Raw genomic sequence first — 23,197 nt, 5'->3', positions numbered from 1 at the left:
TATCCAACATATTTATTCTTCAATTATAACACCTAGAAAGTAGGATCGGGAGCCCACCTCAATAACAGGTAAATTAGGAGGAGTGAACCCTGCAAAAACTCAAACGTCACATAAACATTCTGGAAATGTTGACCTTCAAGAAGGGTGCTCGTTACTTCCTGGATGAATACAGAACAAACAAGTTTGACTCGACAACCAATTGTAGTGTGACCCGTCACAAAAGAGTGCTCTGATGCAAGGAGAATGGAATGAAGTTAGGAACCCATCACCTGGCAGGGGCAGAGCAGTGCAGACAATGCAACATCCTGAGGTCACATACAGTGACTTGCAGGTTTCCTAGGGTTGAATGGTTCATCCCATTCATTAACCTCAAGCTCAATAAGTGTCAATGCCATAGGTGAATCGACACGTGTGTGCATTATGAATGCCAAGTTATTGATGAAAAAGTAAGGTATTAGTTTATTTAAGAGACAATTTCTTGACTTTCAACTAATATATCAAAGGTTGAGAAATGAACTTTTAAAATTAAAATACGCTTATTGCACTGATTTAACAGTGAGTTAGTGGTAGCTGGTAGAGTCCAATATGACACAACAATTTTCACGGTTGACAACCTATCCAGACACAAATTGAAAAACAATTTTTCAGATACTCATAAAACATTTTTTCACTCGTTATGGAAATTGATTGCAAGATTTTCTTATACCATATCTCAGTTAAATAAAAATGTGTAAAATAAAAACACCTACATCGGAGTTTATTCAGATTGTTTTTGGGGGAGTTTCCCTCTTACGTCAGGCAGGACTGAGTCAGCGTTTGTAGGAGAGGGCGTCAGTGCAAAACTCAGCCTTAGACTAATGGGGCGGCTGCTGAGGGTGAGGAGATTATGGGTCAACCTTTTCTTCTTCCTGTAGTTAAGTTTTCAGCTGCTCATCATTAGCTGGTAGAGTCAGATACCCGAACAAACCATAATCAAAGCGTAATACTGATAATGAGTGCAATGTAAATATTACCATAAGACTTGAACTGACTTGCAGGCAGGTAATTCAGAATCTACATAGAATGACGTTAAATGTGGGCAACTGAAGTGATACACACTGTGTCGGAATTATTGTGAACTGCCACCTCCAGCTATGATTGTTACTTAAGGCATGGTGCAACAGAGGCCACAATAAGGGATTGGTCAGTTACTTCGGCCTAGGGGGGGTCAGCAGATTCCATTTTGCCAGCTGTAAATCTCAGTTGACCCACCCCCTATCAACAAAAAAAGTGGGTGACCCCCACCCCACAACATTATATTTTAAAACTTAAAACATGCTGACCCCCCTAAAAAAACAAAGAAACATTAACAGTTTTGGCTCTGATATGATTACAAAATGTATTATATGTGCATTGAAAATATCATGGTTTGCCATAATTTTGACATAATTTTTAGCATTTGCATTTAATAGACCTTAGGAGGGGAGGGGAAGCATAAAGCCAAAAAATAACTACAGAAAAGGCTGCAGGAAGGAGGGAAATCTATGCTGCTAATGATAGTAAATAAAAGCAAAGCTGTGGAGTACTTACTCTATGAAAACAAAGGAAACTTTGATTTTTGCTTAAATTTGTGTTGGATTTTAGTATTTTACAGAGCAAAATATGCATATTTAAAAGTTAAAAAAACAAAAAAAACTATTTATTTATTTTTTCGTCATTTATTTTAATTTATATATCAGCATTTTCACAAATTTAACTTTTTTGATTTGCTGAACAAAAACTGTCACTGCTCTTTGTACTAATTGTTGTCACGGTGTTGTATTTCCGTCTCCTGTTATAATTGGATAAATCCAGTAAATATTTTATACAATGGTGACTTCAGACTTTAAATAAAATAATCTGATATCAGCAGCACATGGACTTGGGATGTGTTTAAAACTTAACTGTATAATTGGGGTTCTAGCCGCATTGCATAATCTGTTAGTTATTTGGCAACTTTAACCTCAAAATATTTAGTCTATAACATTTTTTGCATCAACAAATTTATAGGCAATATAGGTAATAGTTATTATTAAGAACGTACGATTAACTTTTTTATCGTTTGTTCTGAAATAGCATTTTAAAAAATATATGCATGAGCGCGTGTGTGAATTGTGGAAAACATGATATCAAAAACAGGGTGACCCCCCTATTCGCACAATCAAAAACTGGGTAACCCCCCCCCTACTGATCCACCGACCCCCCCCTAGGCCGAAGTAAACTGACCAATCCCTAAAGTCGACAGAATTGCCAACAGAAGTACTGAGAAGAGTGATCAGGCATTAGTACTCCAAGTCGAGCAATTGCAGGTCAAAGGTAGCCTTGATCAAACAAAATCTACCGATCTTCAAGTGATGACTGCATTTATCCAGTATATAATGAGGAGTGCAGATTGAGTCATCAACTCCAGCAGTAAGTCTGTAACGAACACCTCATGGACAGGAAAGTTAGGAGGAGTGAACCCTGCAAAAATCCAAACGTCACATAAATATTTTGGAGATGTTTACCCTCAAGAAAGGTGCTCGTTACTTCCTGGAAGAGCTACGTAACAAACAGGTTCTAGTTCAGTGCGATACCTCGTACGAGTCACACGTAAACCACCGTCACACGTAAACCATCGCATAAACTTGAACGCACTGAATTCAGGTAAACTAAGCATGAGTTGAATTTTATTTACAAATTTGAACACAACAATACAAAAACTAAAATACACATGATTAATTATCGAATTAAGAAAGAAAATCAAATTCACACTGTGATAAAAAGTAAGCACACAGAATATAAAGAAGAACTTTTGTCAAATTTGTAACTCTAACGTTTAATTGTTGTCTACTGTGCTATTGGTATAACATGATACTTCGTCTAGCACTGAGAAGTATTGACCTTCATATTTGCCTGGTTTGTATTGTCTATTGATTTCGAGTGTATAATATATGTATATTTATATAACTGAACATGCAACTACATGTAAATATCTCAATCATTGCAAATCTAAAAAATTATTGATTTATTAATATTATTATTATTTATGATACAGCATGTGTAGATCGATATACTATCGTAATAATTGTATATAGTAGACACTAGAGGGCGGTTTCTTTGAAATTATGATTCAATATTATGCATGCATTGTTGCATACACAAGATTGAATGAAGACTTAGCCAATATCAAGACATATCCATGGCAACAAAGTGATTTGATGATTGATTACAGATTGTCAAATTTCAAACTTCTAGTGGAGAAAATATACAATACTTTTTTGCAAACGTAGGTGGCGCTGTATAGAATACACATGAAAACAAATCAAAGCGATATAGGATTCATTGACTAGTTTCTTTGCTTATTCTTGCTCAAACGACTGATGAGATATTTCGACCAGGGGCCTGGCCCAGCTTTCTTTGCCCTGCAAAAACAAACACAACATTTCAATAAAGAACAAAAATAACTTGATTTTGTGCATCTTGGCACGACCCTGAGCGCTAATAAGGCAAATACTCGACTGTTCCGTTTTCGATTTCCTTTTCAAACGTTTTCTAAACAAAGTCGCCATTGATGAAAAATTAAGATAATAGATTATTTAAGAGCTATATAAATCAGAAGATGCGTGTATCATAGTTAAGTTACACAAAATCATCATTAAGCCTACCTAAAATATAGTTCCTTGAGTTTCAATGATTGTTTATTATTTCATAACCAATGCTGGAAATCAACTCTTAAAGTTAAAACATGCTAGTTACATAGACTCAACAGTGAGTTAGTCGCAACGTTGTTTACATAACTTTTCGAAATCATTTTTTGTTGTAATTTTCACCGTTCACGGATTATTTGGCCCATGGAGAATCGCTAATAGTGTCAGATTTTTTCACGGTTTACAACTTTCCAAGATATATCATATTGTAAAACAATTTTTCAGATACTGAACATCACAAAACATTGTTTCACACTATTGTATAAATTTGTCACTTTCGAAAGCATGTCATGACAAACTCAAATCAAGATTACTTCTACGCCGCCAATGTTGGATAAGTACTTTTTTTAGATTCGTCTCGGTGATGATGATGTTTTCTAAAAAAATCGATAACAGCAAATTGTGTCAGCCGCCATTTTGCTTTTGTTTTTATAAGTGTAATATACTTTTAATCTCAATGCCATTTTGCATTTTGGACGTTTTTCGTTCGCTACAATTTCTATTGAACTTTGTATATAATTTGCCATGTGTCATTGTTACTCGACTATGCTTGTTTTAGTGTTTGTCAGCATACCAACATCGAATTTTATTCAGATTCTTTTCTGGGTTACGCTCAGACTTTCGGCAAATGTTTTATCAGACAGCACTGAGTCAGAATTTGACCAAGAGGGCGTCAGTGCAAAACTGCCAATGACGAAGTGTGGCTACTGAGCATGATGAGTTCGTGGGTCAACTGCTTCTTCTTGTGGCTAAGTTGACAGCTCTACTTCATTAATTTACATGAATTATGCTGGTAATACTGTCTCTAACAACCAGTGCAATTTAGATAAATGATATAATAAGACTTGGACTGACTCTATTCAATCATTGCAAGCAGGTAATTCAGATTCTCCTTAGCATGATGTTAAATGTGGGGATGCTGTAGTAGTGGGGGCACATGTGTGGGAGCATCCAGATTCTAGAGAACTTGGTTTAGCCGTTGTAGCCGTTTTACAGACATCGGGAATATTGAGGGCATCTGGGGTGCACGTGGTACATACTGTGTTTGCTACATATACAAAAGAGTGTAGCAATGTTGTGCTACTTTTACCTTAGCAATGATTGTTACATTAGGCAAGGTACGACAGAAACCGCTATAAAGTCGACAAAATTACCAACTTTGTCTTTAACTATTACATTGAAGTACTCGGAGGGTTATGAGAGGTGGCAAGTAGATATTGCACTCTAATCCTGAACAGTTACCGCCTCAAACACAGAAACAAAGAAAATTGTAATTACGCTTGTTACAAGAGCAGTTCACAAGCTTGGGACTAACCACATTAAAGTGCCTGTGCAATGCCCACCCACACGTTTCCCATTTTAGATCTGTGCCCCACTGAAATGGGCAATTATTGATTTTTTTGCTGAAAATGATTACTCGTATCCAAGTAAATTTGAGATATTTCCCGTGCTGTAGCCACGCCCACCTATCCTGAAACGGTCGACTGTTTCCGGATTTCCGACTCTCGCCGAAAGTGCGCCACCAAATGCAAAAATATGAGAGGAAGCCATACCCCTGGGCCGTACTTTTATATCACTGTGTCATTCAATGTACAACTGTACTTTTAAACGATATACATTTTTTAATCGGCGTTTCTTTTGTCTATTTTGTTTTATTTTTGAGAGAGCGAATTTTTAGAAGTTGTTTTCACAACAAACTTTTATGATGGTTAAACGTTGTGTTGTGGGCGGTTGCAGTAATGCGTATAGTCATAGTGTAAGTATTTACACGTTTCCAATCGCGGTGGACGAAAGCCATGAAAATAACGAGAAAAGGTTGGGGTGGACTTCTTCCTAACAGCGTCATATGCAGTGTCCACTTCACCTCAGATTCTTTGACAAAACAACTAGGTTTTAACGAGAAACGCCGACAATACAAAACGTTTTCGAAAAAATAGATTCCGGACCAGCCCATGATCACCGAGACGGATTTCAGAAGGGAGAGAGACGTAGAGTACGTGTTTCAAATGATTTGATTTTTTTTTGCGATCCTGATTATCGCTTTATAGAGACCACCCGTGTTATGTAAAAGGTAGCAGTAATTTTGATAATGACACGAAAACGAAGCGTCGGACAAACAGGAAATTACGCAGCCCTCAGGCTGTTTTCATTTTCGCAGGCTAAAAGTGTTGCCTTTACTTGCAGCTTGATCGGCGTAATAATTTACGGAATAAGAATCCGGGCTTGAGCTGTCAATGTATTTTTTTAATATGATGTCATAATCATGAAAATCACGCTAAATCCACTCTGAATTTGTCTGTATGTGAGTCGCTCTCAATTATTTTTGTTATCCAATTAAACGCCGCCATTCACGCACTTGTTCCCCCCCCCCATGACCCGACGCGTTCACCCATTACAACGCGGCAGTCATTTATTTAGTAACTGTGTTTTGTCGTTTTTTTTTTTTTAAATTATTTCTCTATTTTATAAATCAATAGTGTCTCGTAACCTGCTAAATAACAAGACGATTCAGCCGTCAAATTTGATTTTGTCCAATGCCGGAGTCCAGCGACAGTGTACAAACGTGCTCCGGTGACGGTGACGACCACGGTGACTAGCTACACCAGACCGGACATATTTCGCATCTGACTCAACCCCATGCAACAAACTTGATACTATGTGTTCATTATGGTCCATTCTTCCTCGACGAACAAGTACATAAGTGGCAATTTAGTCAAAGACGAGAAAACAGCACAAGAAATTTGCCTTATTTACACGTATCGGCAATGCAAGCTGCCCAGCGACTTCCCCTTCTGACATCACAAGGGGTATTTCTGTATGCATGCAAATGAGAAGCTAATGAGGAGCCTCGTTTTAAAATACACAAAAATAAAGTTTCTGTAGACTGAGTTTAAAACACATTTTTTCACTTAAAACAAATTATTTATGCTTAGAAACATAAAAATTAATAATATTTATGTATCAATGGATAATTTTAGGCGTGAAAATAGCAGCCATTTCACAGGCACTTTAAGCAAGCATATGGACAGTCCTTGTGAATTAACAGATTGAGGGGCGGGATGACAAGACCAGCTTTACAAGTGTGTAGATTTTTTTTGTTCTTTTGTTAACTGTTTAGGTTCATTTCTATATGGCTAGTTCCCTATTTCCTACTTTTGGTATTCAGAATGACCATTTTAGATTGAGAACTCCAGCAGATCACCCCTACTGCTTTTGTACTCCACTGAGTTTATTTGATAATAAGATCGCCAACTGAGCCTAGTAAAAACACAACTTCTCGGGAAAAATTGAAATTCACTGCAATAATCTGTAGATGTTTGGTGACAAAATTAGAACTGGCCAATTAGGGGCGCTAGGTCCTCCCTCTCCGGGTTGCTGATTGTGTTGGTACCAAGGGATTTTATTACCGAACTAAGAACAAATTTGGACGTTTAGCCCACAAATGTTCATATGGTAAATTAGACTTCGTTACTTCAGTCTCTGTAATATTATGTAACTGTGATTATGTATGCACGTGTGTTTACTCCTGATTACCTACCACACGTCCACATTAGGATGTACAGTCCACTCCATATGCTGCGCCCTCTAGCGAATAAGCGCTTTTGGGACATGAATGTGTGTGAGTTGAGACGCCCTCATCGACAGTGTTTTAATTTTAGCTTTGTCGCTAGATGGCGCGATTTATTAGTAAGGTCTTTTCGTTCGCACCTAACAATTGATTTGTTTTCAGTGAACTCGTGCAAGTCACTTAAGAAACACATCACTTAAAGAATGCTGGCTTATATGGTGTGAAAAATGAAACAGATGAAATAGAGAGATGGGTCGAGATAGAAGAAGAGCCAAAATAATATGAGCTGGTTTAAAACTTATTATGTCCAGAAATATTAACTAAAAACGTCAATGAAAAGTTCGGGATTGCAAGTGATCAACATTTCATCTATTTTCAAATAAGTTTGATCACCGTTTACGAGCAAAATCTCGTTGGGTCTCACTGGGTCGATAAGATGTATGAAACATCAGTGAAAGAACAACCAATACTATAATAAACTCACGGCATATAATTCCTGTATGAGTTGTTGACGTCACGGCAGTACCAGTTAACACACGTCTTATCGTAAGGTCTGCACGTCTCGTCGTTTGTACAGCTATGAAGCTTCATTGTCGGTTCACACACCATTCCAATACAGGTCTCACCGTAGTTACAATCCCAGTTGTATTTACAGTTATTCATCATACTGTACAGATACTGCAACGAAATTAAAATTGAGAATTTACAAGTCCGGGAAGGTTATGTTATATTGCAATCCATCCCCCGCCTCATTGCTCGATTCTTCGCTATGACCTGCTCAGTCGGGTAAAATCGAAACATTTAGGCGACATTCGAAATCTTCATAGGCATATCTGCTGATTATCGTATGTTATATTACCTCTGACAGACTCTTTACTATAAACAGTTAAAATCAAAATTGGAGCTATGCGATATTCAATAAATTTATAATGTTGAAGAATTTTGGTCAAACTGCCAGAAGTTACAAGAAGTAATATATTCTTTTTTATGTTATGTCTTCAATTTTACTCAAAACATACTCTGATTTGAGTGCAGGCGTTAGGTGTACGCCCTCTAACGTACTGCATCGAACACTGTTTCAGTCACAACCTTTATTTGCCCCCAAAATCAATTGTAGCAGGAAACACAATTTATAAATTGGAAACAAGCATTGCAGCGGTTTTCTGGTATAATCTTTCTTTTATAAAAATAAAACAAAAATCAGAAGATTTTTGAAAGGTCGAAAGAAAGCATCAAAAAATAAATAAACTTTGCCACGGCCGTACTTTCTCAAAAGTGTTTATTCTAGTGATTCATGCAATCGTTTTTTTTATTTATGACGTACGGAGCCAATCGTTGAAAGCATCTCATACCGGATACCCAGAAATACTGCAGTATTGAATTCATTCATGTGCTTTTTTGAAGAGTCCAACAAAGAGAATGAAATAAATCTACAGATTGTTCAGAAAGATCGGTAACCCGTTTTTTTCTCCAACACCTCATATAATAGAAACAATTATAAAAATGTGGAAAAATTGAAAACAAAATAAAACTGTATCGATAAACCATTACGTGATCGATTTGCAGTAAAGGAACTGAGCTGTGTTATGTTATTCGTTGGAAATAAGCAAATACTTATACGTAAATACAATAATTTAATAAAAAAAATGGAGATGTTGTGATAGTAACCATAGCAATGTCTTGAATATTATGGATCAGACATCGTATAATATACAACCGACCAACTCATATACAATATATGGATTTGTCTCTTTATTTTGCAAATCTCTGAATCAATTAGAACACGAAGTGTTGGAAACTGCGCGTGACAAATGTGTTCGTAAACGTGGTGATGAATAATACATTGATCGCCGGTCCAAGGAGAGTCGTCGACATCCTACGAAACAATTCCCAGAATACACAATGTTATAAGAAACAAGATTCCTTGAATAAACAACACAATGAAGACAAATGTTTGTTTACGAGAAACCACAAAACGAGTAGTCAGTTAAATCGTATACAACATACTATACAATTAATATTATAATATTATACTACCTGTAAAGTTAAAGTTCTAATTACCATCAAAATGTCATATTATTGCACGTACGATGTAATAAACATTACCTCGCGCCAACACGAGTCGTTGGTCAACGCACTCATCAGCAAAAACAAAAACCTTTAAATGCAGGGAATTAAAGTCGATCACAACGGAAATGATTGTATTCACAGCGCAATGGTTTACATTCAAGGCATCACGACATATCACCCGATTACTGTGGGTGATTTATATTTCCAATTTGAACGTGGAATAAGGCTTCATCAATCATCGACGTAAAACGGTAACATCTTCATGCGTTTGATACACAGTCACGACTGAGTCTAGACGCATAACGAAGTTTGGATTCGTAACATTCATTCTTATTATATAGGTTTTGATAGCGACGAACAGATTGAAAAAAAGGGACGTACGTGGAATATTATGTTTATAATATCAGTGCATATAAAATGGGAATAATATCCTTAGCAATTTCAATAGTGTGCAAACACAAACTTAAAGTAAACATTAGTATAAATCGAAATCATTTAACTGTCACAGCGGAAAGCGATGTATCGATTTATTGCGGCCGCATGATTTAAAATGTAGATACTATTCCAACGGGACTGGCTGTGTTATCCCTTAATAGAGGCTCGTTCTATGCTGTAAATTAGTCAGGCATTCCGTGACGGACATGTTATACCTCAATGCGTCCAAATTGCCTCAATTATAACAGATCCCCTCTCGATGTTTTATTCTCCGCGTCTTCAGTTTTCGCAGGACTAATTATTAAGATTGAAACAGATTTACGGATGCCAACACTCCGAGGTGGGTAGGGGTGGTTTGGTATGAAATGACCAAACAAAATCAAACATTCAAACGTACGTGGAACACGAAACTAATTACGAATACGACAATTGTGAAAATGGCCAAAGACAACGTACATGTAGTATAATTTATCACGCATAGTTGAGCAGCACCCGATGCTTGTTGCAACTACAATGGAATGTCCAGGAAATAAACCTAGGCTTAACAAGCCACGGTTGCCGGTCGTGTCGTGTTCAGTGTGGGTCCGACGCGTTTAAAATACAATGTTTACACAAAATACAAATGTGCGAAGTGTTACTCTGGTACAGATATGATTAAACATATGTTTTTAGAAGCAGGGTCGTGCGGGAAATTGCATATACATTTGCTATGTTATCATAGAATACACAAAGAAAGCAAAATAATATTGACGTCCACAGTGATGCTGTTACCATCTCCATAAAAGCATTCTCATTGTCGACATTGCAGATATACCCACCATTGCCGCGGCAGCTGTACAAATTGACAATGATTTTAAAAACCATTGTAATTGATCATATTTGTTCGAAATCAATATTATCCCCGAACAGGTGAAATAAGTCTCTTCGTGTTTAATTTTATTAGTGCGTCGATGAGGGTGGGGTGTAATCGAAAGTCGTGGAAAGTACGGTAATGCGATATTCAGTGGGGATGGGAAATTAAAGACATACGTCATTGGGTTTTGAAACTCTTAGCACAAACAACATTTTACATGGAACAGATACACAGAGACAGTCATCATCCCCGTGTATATTACAGGTTGTTTTACGTCACAGCTTACACGTAATGGCGGAAGGAAATGAAAAGGCAGCCGTCATGCATGAAGGCATTCAACTAAATTACGCGTGCTGTGAAATCTGTTTTCACTTGATCACGTGGTTTGAATAAACAAATCAGTCGGTCGAAATTGCTACACTGTCTTAAAATATTATGCATTAATCGGACGATACATTTCAGCAATGAGCTCCACACATTGGCTGAATTAAAATTGTTTACGATGATTTTAGACGGGAAATTGGAACGAAATTATTTTCTGAAAAATATTCTTCGATCGACGGCGATTTCTTTTACACATATTAATGTTGTGAACTGAGCTATTTTTTTCGACCGCGCGGTTTCGTATCTGTTTACCCTACAAACCCATGTCGTAAGAATCCTATTGATAAGCGTGTATTTTGGAGGTCGTATTTAATTGGACGCGATAGTAAAGTTGTCAACCAATCAGATTCGTTGTTACCGATATGTAACAACGGCAAGCAAGATGCTTGCGTGAAAGCGAAAACGAAATCTACTACACTTACTTAAGAAAGCCAGGTAATGTTTGCCAGATGCTGACCACAAGCGTGGCCGTTACACTCGAAACATCGCGGCTACGAGATGCGATTAACGGCTTATACCGCCGTGACGGTAATCCGACAAAAACGCGAAATAAATGTACACACAGATTCGCCCCATTGTTGTCAAGGAAACGATACATTTGCATGGACACTCGTCATTGTCGCACACATCACGTGACGACGAATATATTCTTGAAACGTCTATTTTTGTAGCCATCTTAGCCAAATCCTTCGTAAAGCACTGTTTTAAGGTACTGACTAACATTACGAAATTCAATGGTTCAAACCGAGGTTAGCAAACCGACTCAGTAATTGAGATTGAATTCGTAATCACATTTGAAATTCTAAACCATGAAATTTAAGTTCACAAATGCCTAACGCGAACGGGTATGCGAATTATAATCTACATATGCATGAACCAAAACTATAGTTATTAGTAATATGCATATGAAAATAACTGTGATGACAACTAATCTGCATATAATAAAACTGTATCTGATTATAAAATACCGAATATGGAGTTAGCGAAATTATACTACTCTTCAAGTTGGTCTTGTAACCCAATGTTCTGGTAGTTCTTATGCAAATTGAAACCGGTCACACTTGTATTCATGTACTAAGTGCGTTTGCAACGGATAATTGTAGCATATTTTGTTAACCGGCATTGTCTTAGCTACATAACTCTAAACATATTGTGTAAACCACTATTGGAAATCCAACCTTGCACCTTGGCTAAGACTGTTCGGTTTTTCTTAAGGTGCAACGTCTAGAGTTGACGAGGGAGTCCTTTCTCAAATATCGAAACAAATTGGCTGAAGAAGGGATTGTGGCTCGCAGCATCAACTGCAGCACAATGAACCATCGCGATTTCCGACAAAGATTTTAGGAAAATTTGGAATTAGAAAGATCATTTCAAAAATCATGTGACATTATTCATGAGCAAATGACAAATTGTACAATTCAAAATTAACCCACGTCCAGCGTTGTGAAATGGCAAAGCAGCCGATTACAACATTTTTGCCTATAGTCTTTTAAATTGCACTCGCACTTCGAAAGATTATGGTGTTCTCATTAATAAACACCCGGCCAGATCAAAGATCGGTGTAAAACGCACATACCATTTATTAACACGTGCGTCCGGAAATGACAGTTGACATACTTCCCTTGTAGTTAACAGTGACAAAGTGAGATGTCATTTCACCAGCCTGACCATCTGTTGCTTTACACTGATTATCGGAAGTGACCTTACTCATGTTTTTGACTTTGATAAAGAAACCTATTTAAAAAGTCATTACACTTTATCACTAGCTATATCGATAATTTCCCTGGAGCTTCAATAAAACAAATATCCATTTGCCTTTCAAGCGTAAATTATTCGGTAAAGGGGCTTCTATGTTCACTGTCCGTAGACAGAACGTAGGGTAATAAAACCGCTGGTGGGTGCCAATTTAAAACATCAATTACAATAAATGAGAGAATTGTTGAATAGTTTTCGCTACATCAGTTGCTATCTCTACACATCTCCCGTGTTTGTGGCATGTGGAATTCAATGAAACGTGACAAAACTTAATCATAAGCCTATTTAGTTACTATTGCTCATTCGTTTCCATGGTAACCGACTAACCTCTAAATGCCCCCGGCGTTTTACATGGTATTCAGGAGAACAGTGTGAAAGTCAAGCTATTTAAATCGCACATTCACGGGACAATTAACCAAAATATCTCACAGGGGTCGACAAAAGGTTGAAATATCATTCATGCACCGCGTAATATCTCCATAATCATGCGATCTATGACGTCACGTAAAGTAAAAATGGGGAATTATTTGACCCATTGAATACACCTCATCAGCGGAATTAGTCTATACCGCTATGAATATCAAAACGAAATCAATTAAAATTGCGTCTTTGTTGGAAACGACATGAAGTTAACTATCTTGGATTTACAAAGTCATTCGACCGGCTCCGGAACATGAATACGAATCATTATTTTCTAAATTAAAATATTGTTTATCTACGTTGAATGTGGGAAACGCATTGCAAAGAAATGTCTCATTCACCATACAAACCATCCCGAATTAGTTGGTACATCTACGTGCTGAGGAAATCAACTTAATTATATTTTGGAAGTACGCATCACGAACTGGTATCACATAATGTGCAATACTCGCTTAGTTTGTGAACTCCAGTGTTACGATTCCACTGTACTCGACGTGACGCATATAATACAAACTACAGATTAACTAAATGATCGTTTTGAGGAGAGCGAGTATTTTGCCCCGCTGCACTCCAAATACACCGACACGACATTTGCGAACTACATTTAAATATTCATGAGTAAACGTCGAAAAACAAATGACCAATCAGCGCGTATCTCAGAATTATGCTTTATATTCTGCTTCTACAATACATTGATTGGTTCCCTTTAATGAAAAGGTGGCACGCTGATTGGTTCATTTGAAAACAGTGGAATACTACAATGCAGGCGTACTTTTACCACGAATGTCTTGTGGATGCCGGCGTTTTACGACGATAGTGTGGCCGGAATGAGTGGCACGCCTTGCTTAGCTTTGCCTGGAAATTTATCCAACCGGTTATGGTTATGTAGGGAATACAAATGGTATGGGGAAGTGGTAAACAAGAATCCACACACATTGTTCGATCACCCTGATACCATAAATTGAAAGCTTCTCCACATAACTACGCCCAACGCGATTTCCTTCAAAAAATGTTCGTGTAAATTTTTACATATTTTTTGTCTCTCTCTTCTTATTATGTATAACTCGGTAATAGGTAATACAAATTCACAGGGGGGTTTAATGACGTCAGTAGACCACTTCCCCAGAAGTCGAAGACTTTTCGCATGCGCGCGCATACCGGTTATGCACATGTGGATGTACCAATCGACCTGACTAATATAAGATTTCCGTTTACCAATTCTGAGAATGACATGTTCGTATATGTGCCACCATAGCAAGAGCAGGCGCCCTGCTTGCACATCAGTCCCGCTCCACCGGAAAAGTCGCGCCCGTTCATAGCGCCGATGGATCTGTGGTCGTCCGTCAAAATATCGATTTTACTGAGTTTTGCAATATTCTAAAGGTAGAACGACTACACAACAACACAGAGTTGTATATTTAATAGACATTTCTACCCATCATTGTACGTGGCGTCACAAAAGCGCTTTGCAAGGGAGTATAGCGTAGCCTTCCTTCGTAGTGGACAATGTCTGACATATTGAACGTTTCCCAGTCGAGTCACGCTGTCAGTTGGTGTAACTTTTGACTCAACAAACCGTTGATTGCCAGCAGTGGTTCGGTTCAGCCAGTCAGATTGTATACCAGGGGAAAAATAAATAAATTTTATATTAATTACAGGTAATATTTACACACACAACAAGCAAATGCGTCTCGCCACTGCAAGCAGACACACTGCCCATTACGCTAAAACGCACTGCACCAAAACAGAAAGCTCACAGTGATTAAATGGACATGCGCAATTGGAATCTCTGACGTCATAAACAACGTGCGACATTGCGCGGATATATTCTGCACACATATAATGTCGTATTTCGCAGCATTGTTGATAAATTACGACCCTTTAATTGTTAGCCCCCGTGGAACACGGGACCAATGCCCCGCGTGACTTTGACTCGTTTTATTTATGAACCATTGTTCGAATCGTCTGGATTAATTGTAATTGTATGAGTGCAAGCAATTTGTGTGAAATTCGATGAAGTCACGCGACATGTAAATGATCACAAATCGCAAGACAAAAGTACCTAAATAGAAATGCTAAATAAATGTTAATCTTGGAAAGCTGGTCAGTTTTCGTCTCGGGCTCTTATTTGATACCTTTGCTCATACGAAAAACTTGTATTACGTGCGGTGATACGGCATAAATGTCGCTCATTTCTGATCACGCAATCAAACCACGCGTAATCTGCGTTGTCTGACGCCATTGGTTAGAGCTACGTTTGATACGTTCGCGAGATCTTTATTGCGTACTACCACACGTAGATATAAAAGTTGCATACCATTATTTTATTAATCCTTGGTATTTAAGATTACCGAATCCCATTTCCTTTATATAATATTTATGAGTCATAGCAACAATGTATTTTCTATATTGCCAATATTGAAACTGCGGTATGTGCAGTTCCCAGAGCTCCCTTTGAATCATGACATCATCACCGGCGGCAGATTTGTGAAATTCCCAAATACATATGTACTTCTCTAGTTTCCATATTGCCCCCGTCGACTTCATTCTACAATAATTAGGTATTAATAGGAGCAGGCAATCAAATCACCTCTTGATTATTAAATCTATAAATTGCGTGAAGGGTACGTATTTGACTTTCACATTAACCTGTTTAATTTTCCGCCTATTAGGTACATGGTTTAATCTATACGTTTAGTATGATGACGTTGTAGATTCAATCACGCTACGCTAATCCTACAAGAAATACAACGGAGTAATGATAAACTACTGAAACCAAATCAATGTGTTAGTTTAATTAAATAGATTCCAATAACTAGTTGATATCACGCTGAAACTAATTCTCACGCAATGGTCGACTATCGTACACTTTTGTATTATAATACTAGTACTCACTCTGGCGTGATACGGAAAAAAATATTTATTTACCGAAAAAATCAAATTTAGTTCACTTATAAATTCTTCCATTCCCTTATCTTCATTTAAGATAGATTTCATGTTTTCAAATTAAAAGACAATATTATTTTCAATGATGCCTAAGATGAGATGACCATTGTTATGTTTGTGTACACTTTTTTATTGTATACAAGGCCAACGACCTACAGCACGTTGGAAACTGTATGGAATATCCGATAGGCGCCGGCACCAATATGGAATTGTATATATAACATGGCGATTATTCGTACGGAATTGTTAATACTATGTTTGAAGTTTTAAATGACACACGTCTACATGCAATTTCGTATTCGCAATCAGAACTAACATTGTGTTGAGGGGCATGAATTCTCATAGGCAATCTACATTCTTGATTTCCATCCGGCCCTATGTCTATTTGTATTCCCTGTGAATGAATAAACAATTAGTAAAGCAGTAAAAAACACTGAAGAGATAACCGAGGAAGGAACGGGTAACACACCTTGAAAATCAGACCCCGTTTCGTCCGACTCGTGTAATATAACCCTGTTCAGATGTCAATAGCAAACCCGTATCATATCATATCATAACAGAGGCTACAATTGTGAATGGTTGAAAGACACGAGTGTAATATCAGTAATACATAACATAATTTTTCTAGTGTGTACGTTCGTTTCTACAACACCGGCCACATTTTCGTCATAACATTGGTGATGATGATGATACATATCTACTCGAAGAAATATTATTAAGAAACTATGGCAAATTTGGAAGAATTGAAATCATATCACATCTAGAGGAATATATATGCGAAACGTGTTTCTAAAAATTACATTGACAGTAGTGGACCATCCCGAACAAGATCCCACTACACAATAAAGCGAGCAAGTGAACATGTCAGAATGACGGAACAAGCAGCGACTCTAGCAACTGCAGTGTAATACTAATCCACATCTACTGAATACACGTACCGAATCCACAATTGCGAAACAAAAAAGCCTGGTTTCTAGCAGGTTTAAACACAATAGATGTGATATGTAACCTTTGAATCTACAGAGAAACACAATTTGGAGCTGTGTTGTAACTATATTAACTTGAGGGATTCGACAGGACGTATACTGGGCAACAGAGTTCGGAAACATGGTACTACTAAACCAGTCGATGTTCGCAGTAAGATATAGTGGGATGTGGGAACCTAAAAATAGCTGCATGATTTAATTCGAAAGTTGAAAAAAGACCATGTCAAAGACTCAACATGACTAATGATGAATATATTTTAATAGGAGATAGCTCAATATCGCATGTGACATTTTGCAAATGATATCAATCTCATCGCAAATAAATCGCAGTCAGCCAATCAACAAGAGCATTGAATCACAAACGTCTTAAGTGAAGGACAAAGGATACCATTGATCGCCGATGGAAATCAGATCACTTTTGAAACCACCATGAGGTGGCCGACACTTCATTATCCCGGTGTGATAAAGATTAAATTAGAAGGAGAAGCTGACAACCATATTTGCAACAGCCACATCTGGCGTGTCAGAGGCTTCTCAGTGTGAACAAAGATGTACCTTTAGTGACAGTTTTTTTTTCTCACAGTCGTCGTATATTAAAATTAACTGGGTGGCAGGGAAAACCGCGACATGAATTGGAATTTTGAATCACAGTTTAAATAAAAACGGATCGGTGGATGAAACACTCTGAAAATACATGGAGTGTTTAAATCTATGTTACATAGCGTCATGTCGTGTTTTACTTTTAATCTATGTAGCTATGTAGACGAAGTAAATTAAGTTAGGTGCGTATAATTTCATAGAATAGCAAAGTGAAATAGACAGTGTTGGAAATTATTCCCGATTTAATATAACATCGTTACAAACTAGGAAAACATTATCAAGTTTGGATACATAATTAACAAGTTAGATTTCTTTTCAGGGTTCAGCATTCCGGATACCTTTGCATGTTATTAAATATGCCATTGGCTGACCACATAGGTTGTTAACAAGATCCGTAAGCTTGGCAACATGAAATTCAAACTGATTACTACTTTAAAGACGTTATAATTCTGTATGTATGTAGTATGTAGAATATATTTCCGCTGCTTGTAATTCCTGTAAATTATATTTGTAATTCGTGTAGCGTCCGTAACAGACTTAGTGGATCTATGTGGCACTCAGAAAAAATGCGAATGCGCATGCCCGAGGTAACTAGGATACTGGGATGTCCAGGTGGATCACAATAGCTGCCCACGATATGACGGATTACGAGAACTATATTTTCTGTACATTTTCGATGTATTACATTTTTCACTACGATTGTGACAAGAAAAGTTTATTTTTTTCATTACAAACCTTGAACATTGATATGCGTCATGTCAGAAAGTCGTAGCCTCAGTCTCGCTATCTACGAGAAGAGACTTGAATGGGATCTTGACATGATCTCACCATACAGTACTATGCGAGTTGCAAACCCCAAGTAATGTACCTCTGCTTTTACTTATTTAAAAAGTTAAATCTTTGCATCAAGGTCGCATTTACCGAGACACGCCCTTCCTGTACATGTGTGCAAATGATATATATATATATATATATATATATATATATATATATATATATATATATATATATATATATATATATATATATATATATATATATATATATATATATATATATATTGTAAAACATGTCTTTTTCGCGAATTTAACGAGTGAACTAATTCGCTAATTCATAATGTCGCTAATGACTTTATTATAAATTCAAAATAGCCGCCAAACAAAGAAATCAACAATGACAAGAGAGATTCGCTGCTAAATCAACATTTCGCTATTCCGTAATTTTACCACCATTCGCTAAAATTGCATGTCGTTTTTTCAACATGTTTTACAGTATATTGTAATGATCAGACGCACATTAAACATTACAACACATTAAACAGCGAATTCGTAATGCGCGTTGTTAACCAAGTTGAATTTTCATTCCACGATTTATCGTATGTTTAGCTTTGTTTTGCTTTGTTTCTCCGTTTTTTCTCTCTCTGTGATCATAGGATTACCTTGTTTAACTCATTCACAATGATTATATTACATTATTACGGTTTTTGTGTCACAGTTTGTTATGATATGGTTCTACGCGTGTTTAATACCGCACCGAGTTTAATTCCATATCCGGGTGGGAATATCAAGTTTGATTACGTAATTATTAATTTACATATATTCGTGAAGGTTGGGGTATTATTTAAATTCTACTATATAGTTTTTGTAATTACGTAAATTTCATGCTGATTGCATTCGCCTTTCATGGAGACAATGTAGAGAAAAATCCTTTGTCTGTTTTTCTTTTAATAATTATGAACTTTTATTCAATAAAAAAATCATAACAGAATGTCACGTAACAAAATGAAAATATTACAGCGCGAAGTTTATTGAGTGATGTTGTCAGAGACTGCATATTCAGCTTGACCAATATCCTGTTGCATTGTGTATTATGAATCACCAATTTAATGCTCGTGAAATATTGTATATTTTGATTTAGTTATAATTTAAATACATTTGTACACGGGCCATATTGTTTGTCCTCCGCATTGTGGAATTACCTTTTGCCCCTTTTAAGATACAATGAGTAATGTAGTCCAATATTAAATCGATGCTTTTAGAACACATCATTTTATTTAATTAAAATTGACAGTTCTTTTTTAATGGATATGTAATTATATCAGGTATTGCAGTTTTGTGTTATAATTGTTCATGTTCATTTTTGTACCAATCTGTGAATGAATATTATTGTTTATTTCATGAAATGGGCAAAATAATTAATCAATCAATTTTTAATCAATACTTGTACATACGTTTTGTTTTCTTTCTGTGGCGATAACTGTCTCTACAAAGATTAATACAGAAGCGTGTGCTGTGTTGTGAACAGATTCAGAACACGTTCACACTCTGATAGTAGATCGAAGTTAACTAATTACGGAAAGTTAAATACATATATCACAACAATAAAATGCCCAACAAATGTGGGATAAATAGCACTCAAAACAATCACAGCAAAACAAACTCAAGGGATAAAATGTTTCGGGTGGAAGTGACCCGTCAACAGAGAACCCAAAAACGTTTTGTTTGCAGTAGTGTGGCGACTACGACCGGACCGACCAACATAGTCGTCTCTCGGTCACAAGTATTCATATAGAATTACCTCGGCCCAAGAGATACTAGATACCTTGTTGAGTATAAAGTCTTACTTTTGTTCACAAATTAGATGTGATCCTCCGACAAAAAACGGCGACAAACCTCAACGGTGAAGTAACCTGTTGTAGATTTATCATAACGTCTCCGCAAGTGCTGAAGCTCATTTTATGAAGTCATTGACCGATAAGAAGTCATTTTGCAAATATAACGACCGCCAAAAGCGCGAATCTCATTGGCAGACGGAGCTATGAGCTATTATGAATATATACCATTTTTAGTTCTGTGCTACACTGTATATTACTTTGAACTAGTACCATATTAAAGCACGGTTTTATACGAGGTCGCGTCCCGGGGGTCGCGTGCATTAGTTTTAGGTCGCGATCGCTGAACTGTCACAGTGGTTTCGTCTTTTATAATTACAAGGCGAATGTAGACAAAAATGAACGCAGTTTGTTTCTTGGTTATCGTGTGAAAATGTTGCATGAATGGCAGGGATTTAAGTACTATTGTCAATCTACTAGTGTATACTTGATGGTCATTAGTAGTTAAGAAATCGAATAACTGCATGTAGAGATGAATTTAAGATGCCATTGACCCTAATCATCAGCAATATTAATAAAACCGTGTGATTTTGGAAAGGTAGCGCCAATTATCAATTGAAATTTAATTCTGGGAATAGACATGAATTAACACAACCACCATCGTCTATATGCGAAAAATTTCCCGACTGTTAGGATCCCGAAAGATATATCTGTATTGGGTTAATATTGACTCACAATTATACATTCAACCAGTGGAAATATTGTTGTGTGACGTGCAATTTCAACAATTGCAAATTCGTCCACTGCAATGATACAAAATAAAGAAGTCCAATGGGCAGTGTCCTAGAAGTATGAGCATATACTTACCGATGGCATGGCGTCGGTATGCCGTGCTATGAAAACCAGACAGATAATCGAAGCGATGCAGCATAGTGAGTTCATGATGTTTGCACTGTTCCGTCAAGACTCTAGGCAGGAATGAACAGAAGTTAAAAAAAGACCGCCCCACAGCCGGTCGCTACTTATAAGTAATAGGAAGACGTGGGAGGCTGCGTAGCTTGACAGGCGTAGTATTGATTGGATTCAAAGTAGAACGAAGAGGCGGAATTAACAACAACAAGTAATTTGCATAAGCAGCTAGCTTCTCAAATCTTCTTTAACACGTTAACGCTTACCGCTGTGATGAATGCGTTGATCAATATTCATGACCCAGTATGACGTCGATCGTCATTGATTTGCATATAATATTTTATCTCTAAATTACACTGGTTGTCGGTAACAAGGTGGTTAGTATTCACTTACTGCTTGTACATTTCGATGATCAATATTTGACTTGCAGACGATGGAAGTTAAGCAGAACGAAATTAAGTTCGTTACTTATTGAAATTGTGGATGTATTCATCATTAGATGCTTATCTATTGAATTTGAATCACCGTAGCAACCGCTTCGCCTCGTGTTTCATATGGGTCCCATGCAACGTATACAACGCGTGTAAAATGCATTACTTATATACACGGAATTCCAACAAGCAGCGCCGTGACACTAATGTCACGCTTTACACATATAACTGAAGTAATACAGTATATATATAATATAGATATTGATCAAGTACGATTATTTTTTTCATCAATGATATTACAGTTGATTAACTTCAAGAAAAAAACAACACGAAACTCATTTGAATAATTTAACGTCATACAGTATTAATTTAATGAAATTAATCTAATTAACATATATTAATGCAATGATGGTAATGTGCACGTGACACGTGTGTGAATCAGTCTATATATATATATATATATACTTGATTTTTACCTGACGCGCGTATGCGTATTGTCGATGTTTTCGTTAACACAGGCAAGACTGACTGAAAACTAGATATGGCACAACGCAGGTTCTGCAATTTGTAGGACATCGCAGATATTGATGTAGGTGCGTGTTTCAATGCATAACACGGAAACCAGTCCCGGCAATGCACTTTCCTACCCGGAATCAAGTATGACGTCACAGCAAACGACATTTCAATCAGGAAATTAAATGTGGTAGATACGTCAATTAGAACCAATTTGGGCATTCGTCGCCGAAAATACACATCAATAGGGTACTGAATTAGAACGCCCTATTGCATTATTCATCGAGTAATTTGTCTGCAAGCAGTGTTAAGATCTGTTGACTAAATGGGTGACAATTACGTGTATCACATAATTCAGTAGTTAGATATGGTTAATCGACTTTTCCTATCGGTTAACACGACGTCCGACGAAAAATGTAAAATTACCGGTTATTGTATGTGCATATTCAGAGTCTGTAGTTTGAATCCTTGTATCGCCTGTATTTATTAACATTCATTTATTTAATTCATAATATATCCTGTAAAAAGGTCATCAACAAAATAAAGCAGGAATGACGAGAATGACAATAAAAAAAGTCATGAGAAATTCTTAGGTTAGTTGGTGTTACTTTCTCGTATTAAGACTGGCCTAAATGAATTGAACTAGGTGTAATAACGTATATGTACCATTATGTTTTTCCACTTAGTTAAATAAGTACAGTCTTAGTGCCATGTATGTATGCTGGGCAACCCATGACATATTTTCTTTGGTGGGTGAGGGGGGGTATCACGAAATCTTCGGCATAAAGTAAGCACTTAACTTTTGACTCGTTGAGTAATTGTGAGTCACATGCATTATTGTAGCAGTCTGTTGATTCTGTACTTGTTATCAATATATCTTAAAAGATATTGTACATTTGCCATCAAATCAATTCTGTATAAGTTTGCAATAGAGGTCATTGCGACATACACTGACTGCCAAGTACTTTATACATGTTAGATTTATAAAGATTCTCTTTTTTTATTTTTA

The 23,197-nt window shown here is 36.8% G+C and overlaps 1 protein-coding gene across 1 annotated transcript; it reads right to left on the bottom strand.

Moving 5' to 3' along the window:
- Positions 1–2,967: 2,967 nt before the first annotated feature.
- LOC100367977 (uncharacterized) lies at positions 2,968–21,365 on the bottom strand. Its single transcript, XM_002734485.4, has 3 exons — positions 21,203–21,365; positions 7,760–7,953; positions 2,968–3,422 (listed from the first exon to the last, which is right to left on the bottom strand). The coding sequence occupies exons 1-3, from the start codon at positions 21,275–21,277 to the stop codon at positions 3,347–3,349; spliced, it is 345 nt and encodes a 114-aa protein (XP_002734531.1). The 5' UTR covers positions 21,278–21,365; the 3' UTR covers positions 2,968–3,346.
- Positions 21,366–23,197: the final 1,832 nt, after the last annotated feature.

This window comes from Saccoglossus kowalevskii, chromosome 9, assembly GCF_978046115.1.
Source record: "Saccoglossus kowalevskii chromosome 9, keSacKowa6.1, whole genome shotgun sequence".
In the NCBI taxonomy this organism is placed as follows: Eukaryota; Metazoa; Hemichordata; class Enteropneusta; family Harrimaniidae; genus Saccoglossus; species Saccoglossus kowalevskii.
Note: the sequence above shows the minus strand (reverse complement) of the source record. Positions and strands in the feature narration are given on the sequence as shown.

Excerpts from the sequence above, each read along its gene's own strand:
- LOC100367977 (XM_002734485.4), bottom strand. The coding sequence starts at position 21,277 with ATGAACTCACTATGCTGCATCGCTTCGATTATCTGTCTGGTTTTCATA. Across the intron at positions 7,954-21,202 it reads ATACCGACGCCATGCCATCG|TATCTGTACAGTATGATGAA; the intron begins GTAAGTATATGC and ends ATTTCGTTGCAG. Across the intron at positions 3,423-7,759 it reads TCATACAGGAATTATATGCC|GGCAAAGAAAGCTGGGCCAG; the intron begins GTGAGTTTATTA and ends TTGTTTTTGCAG.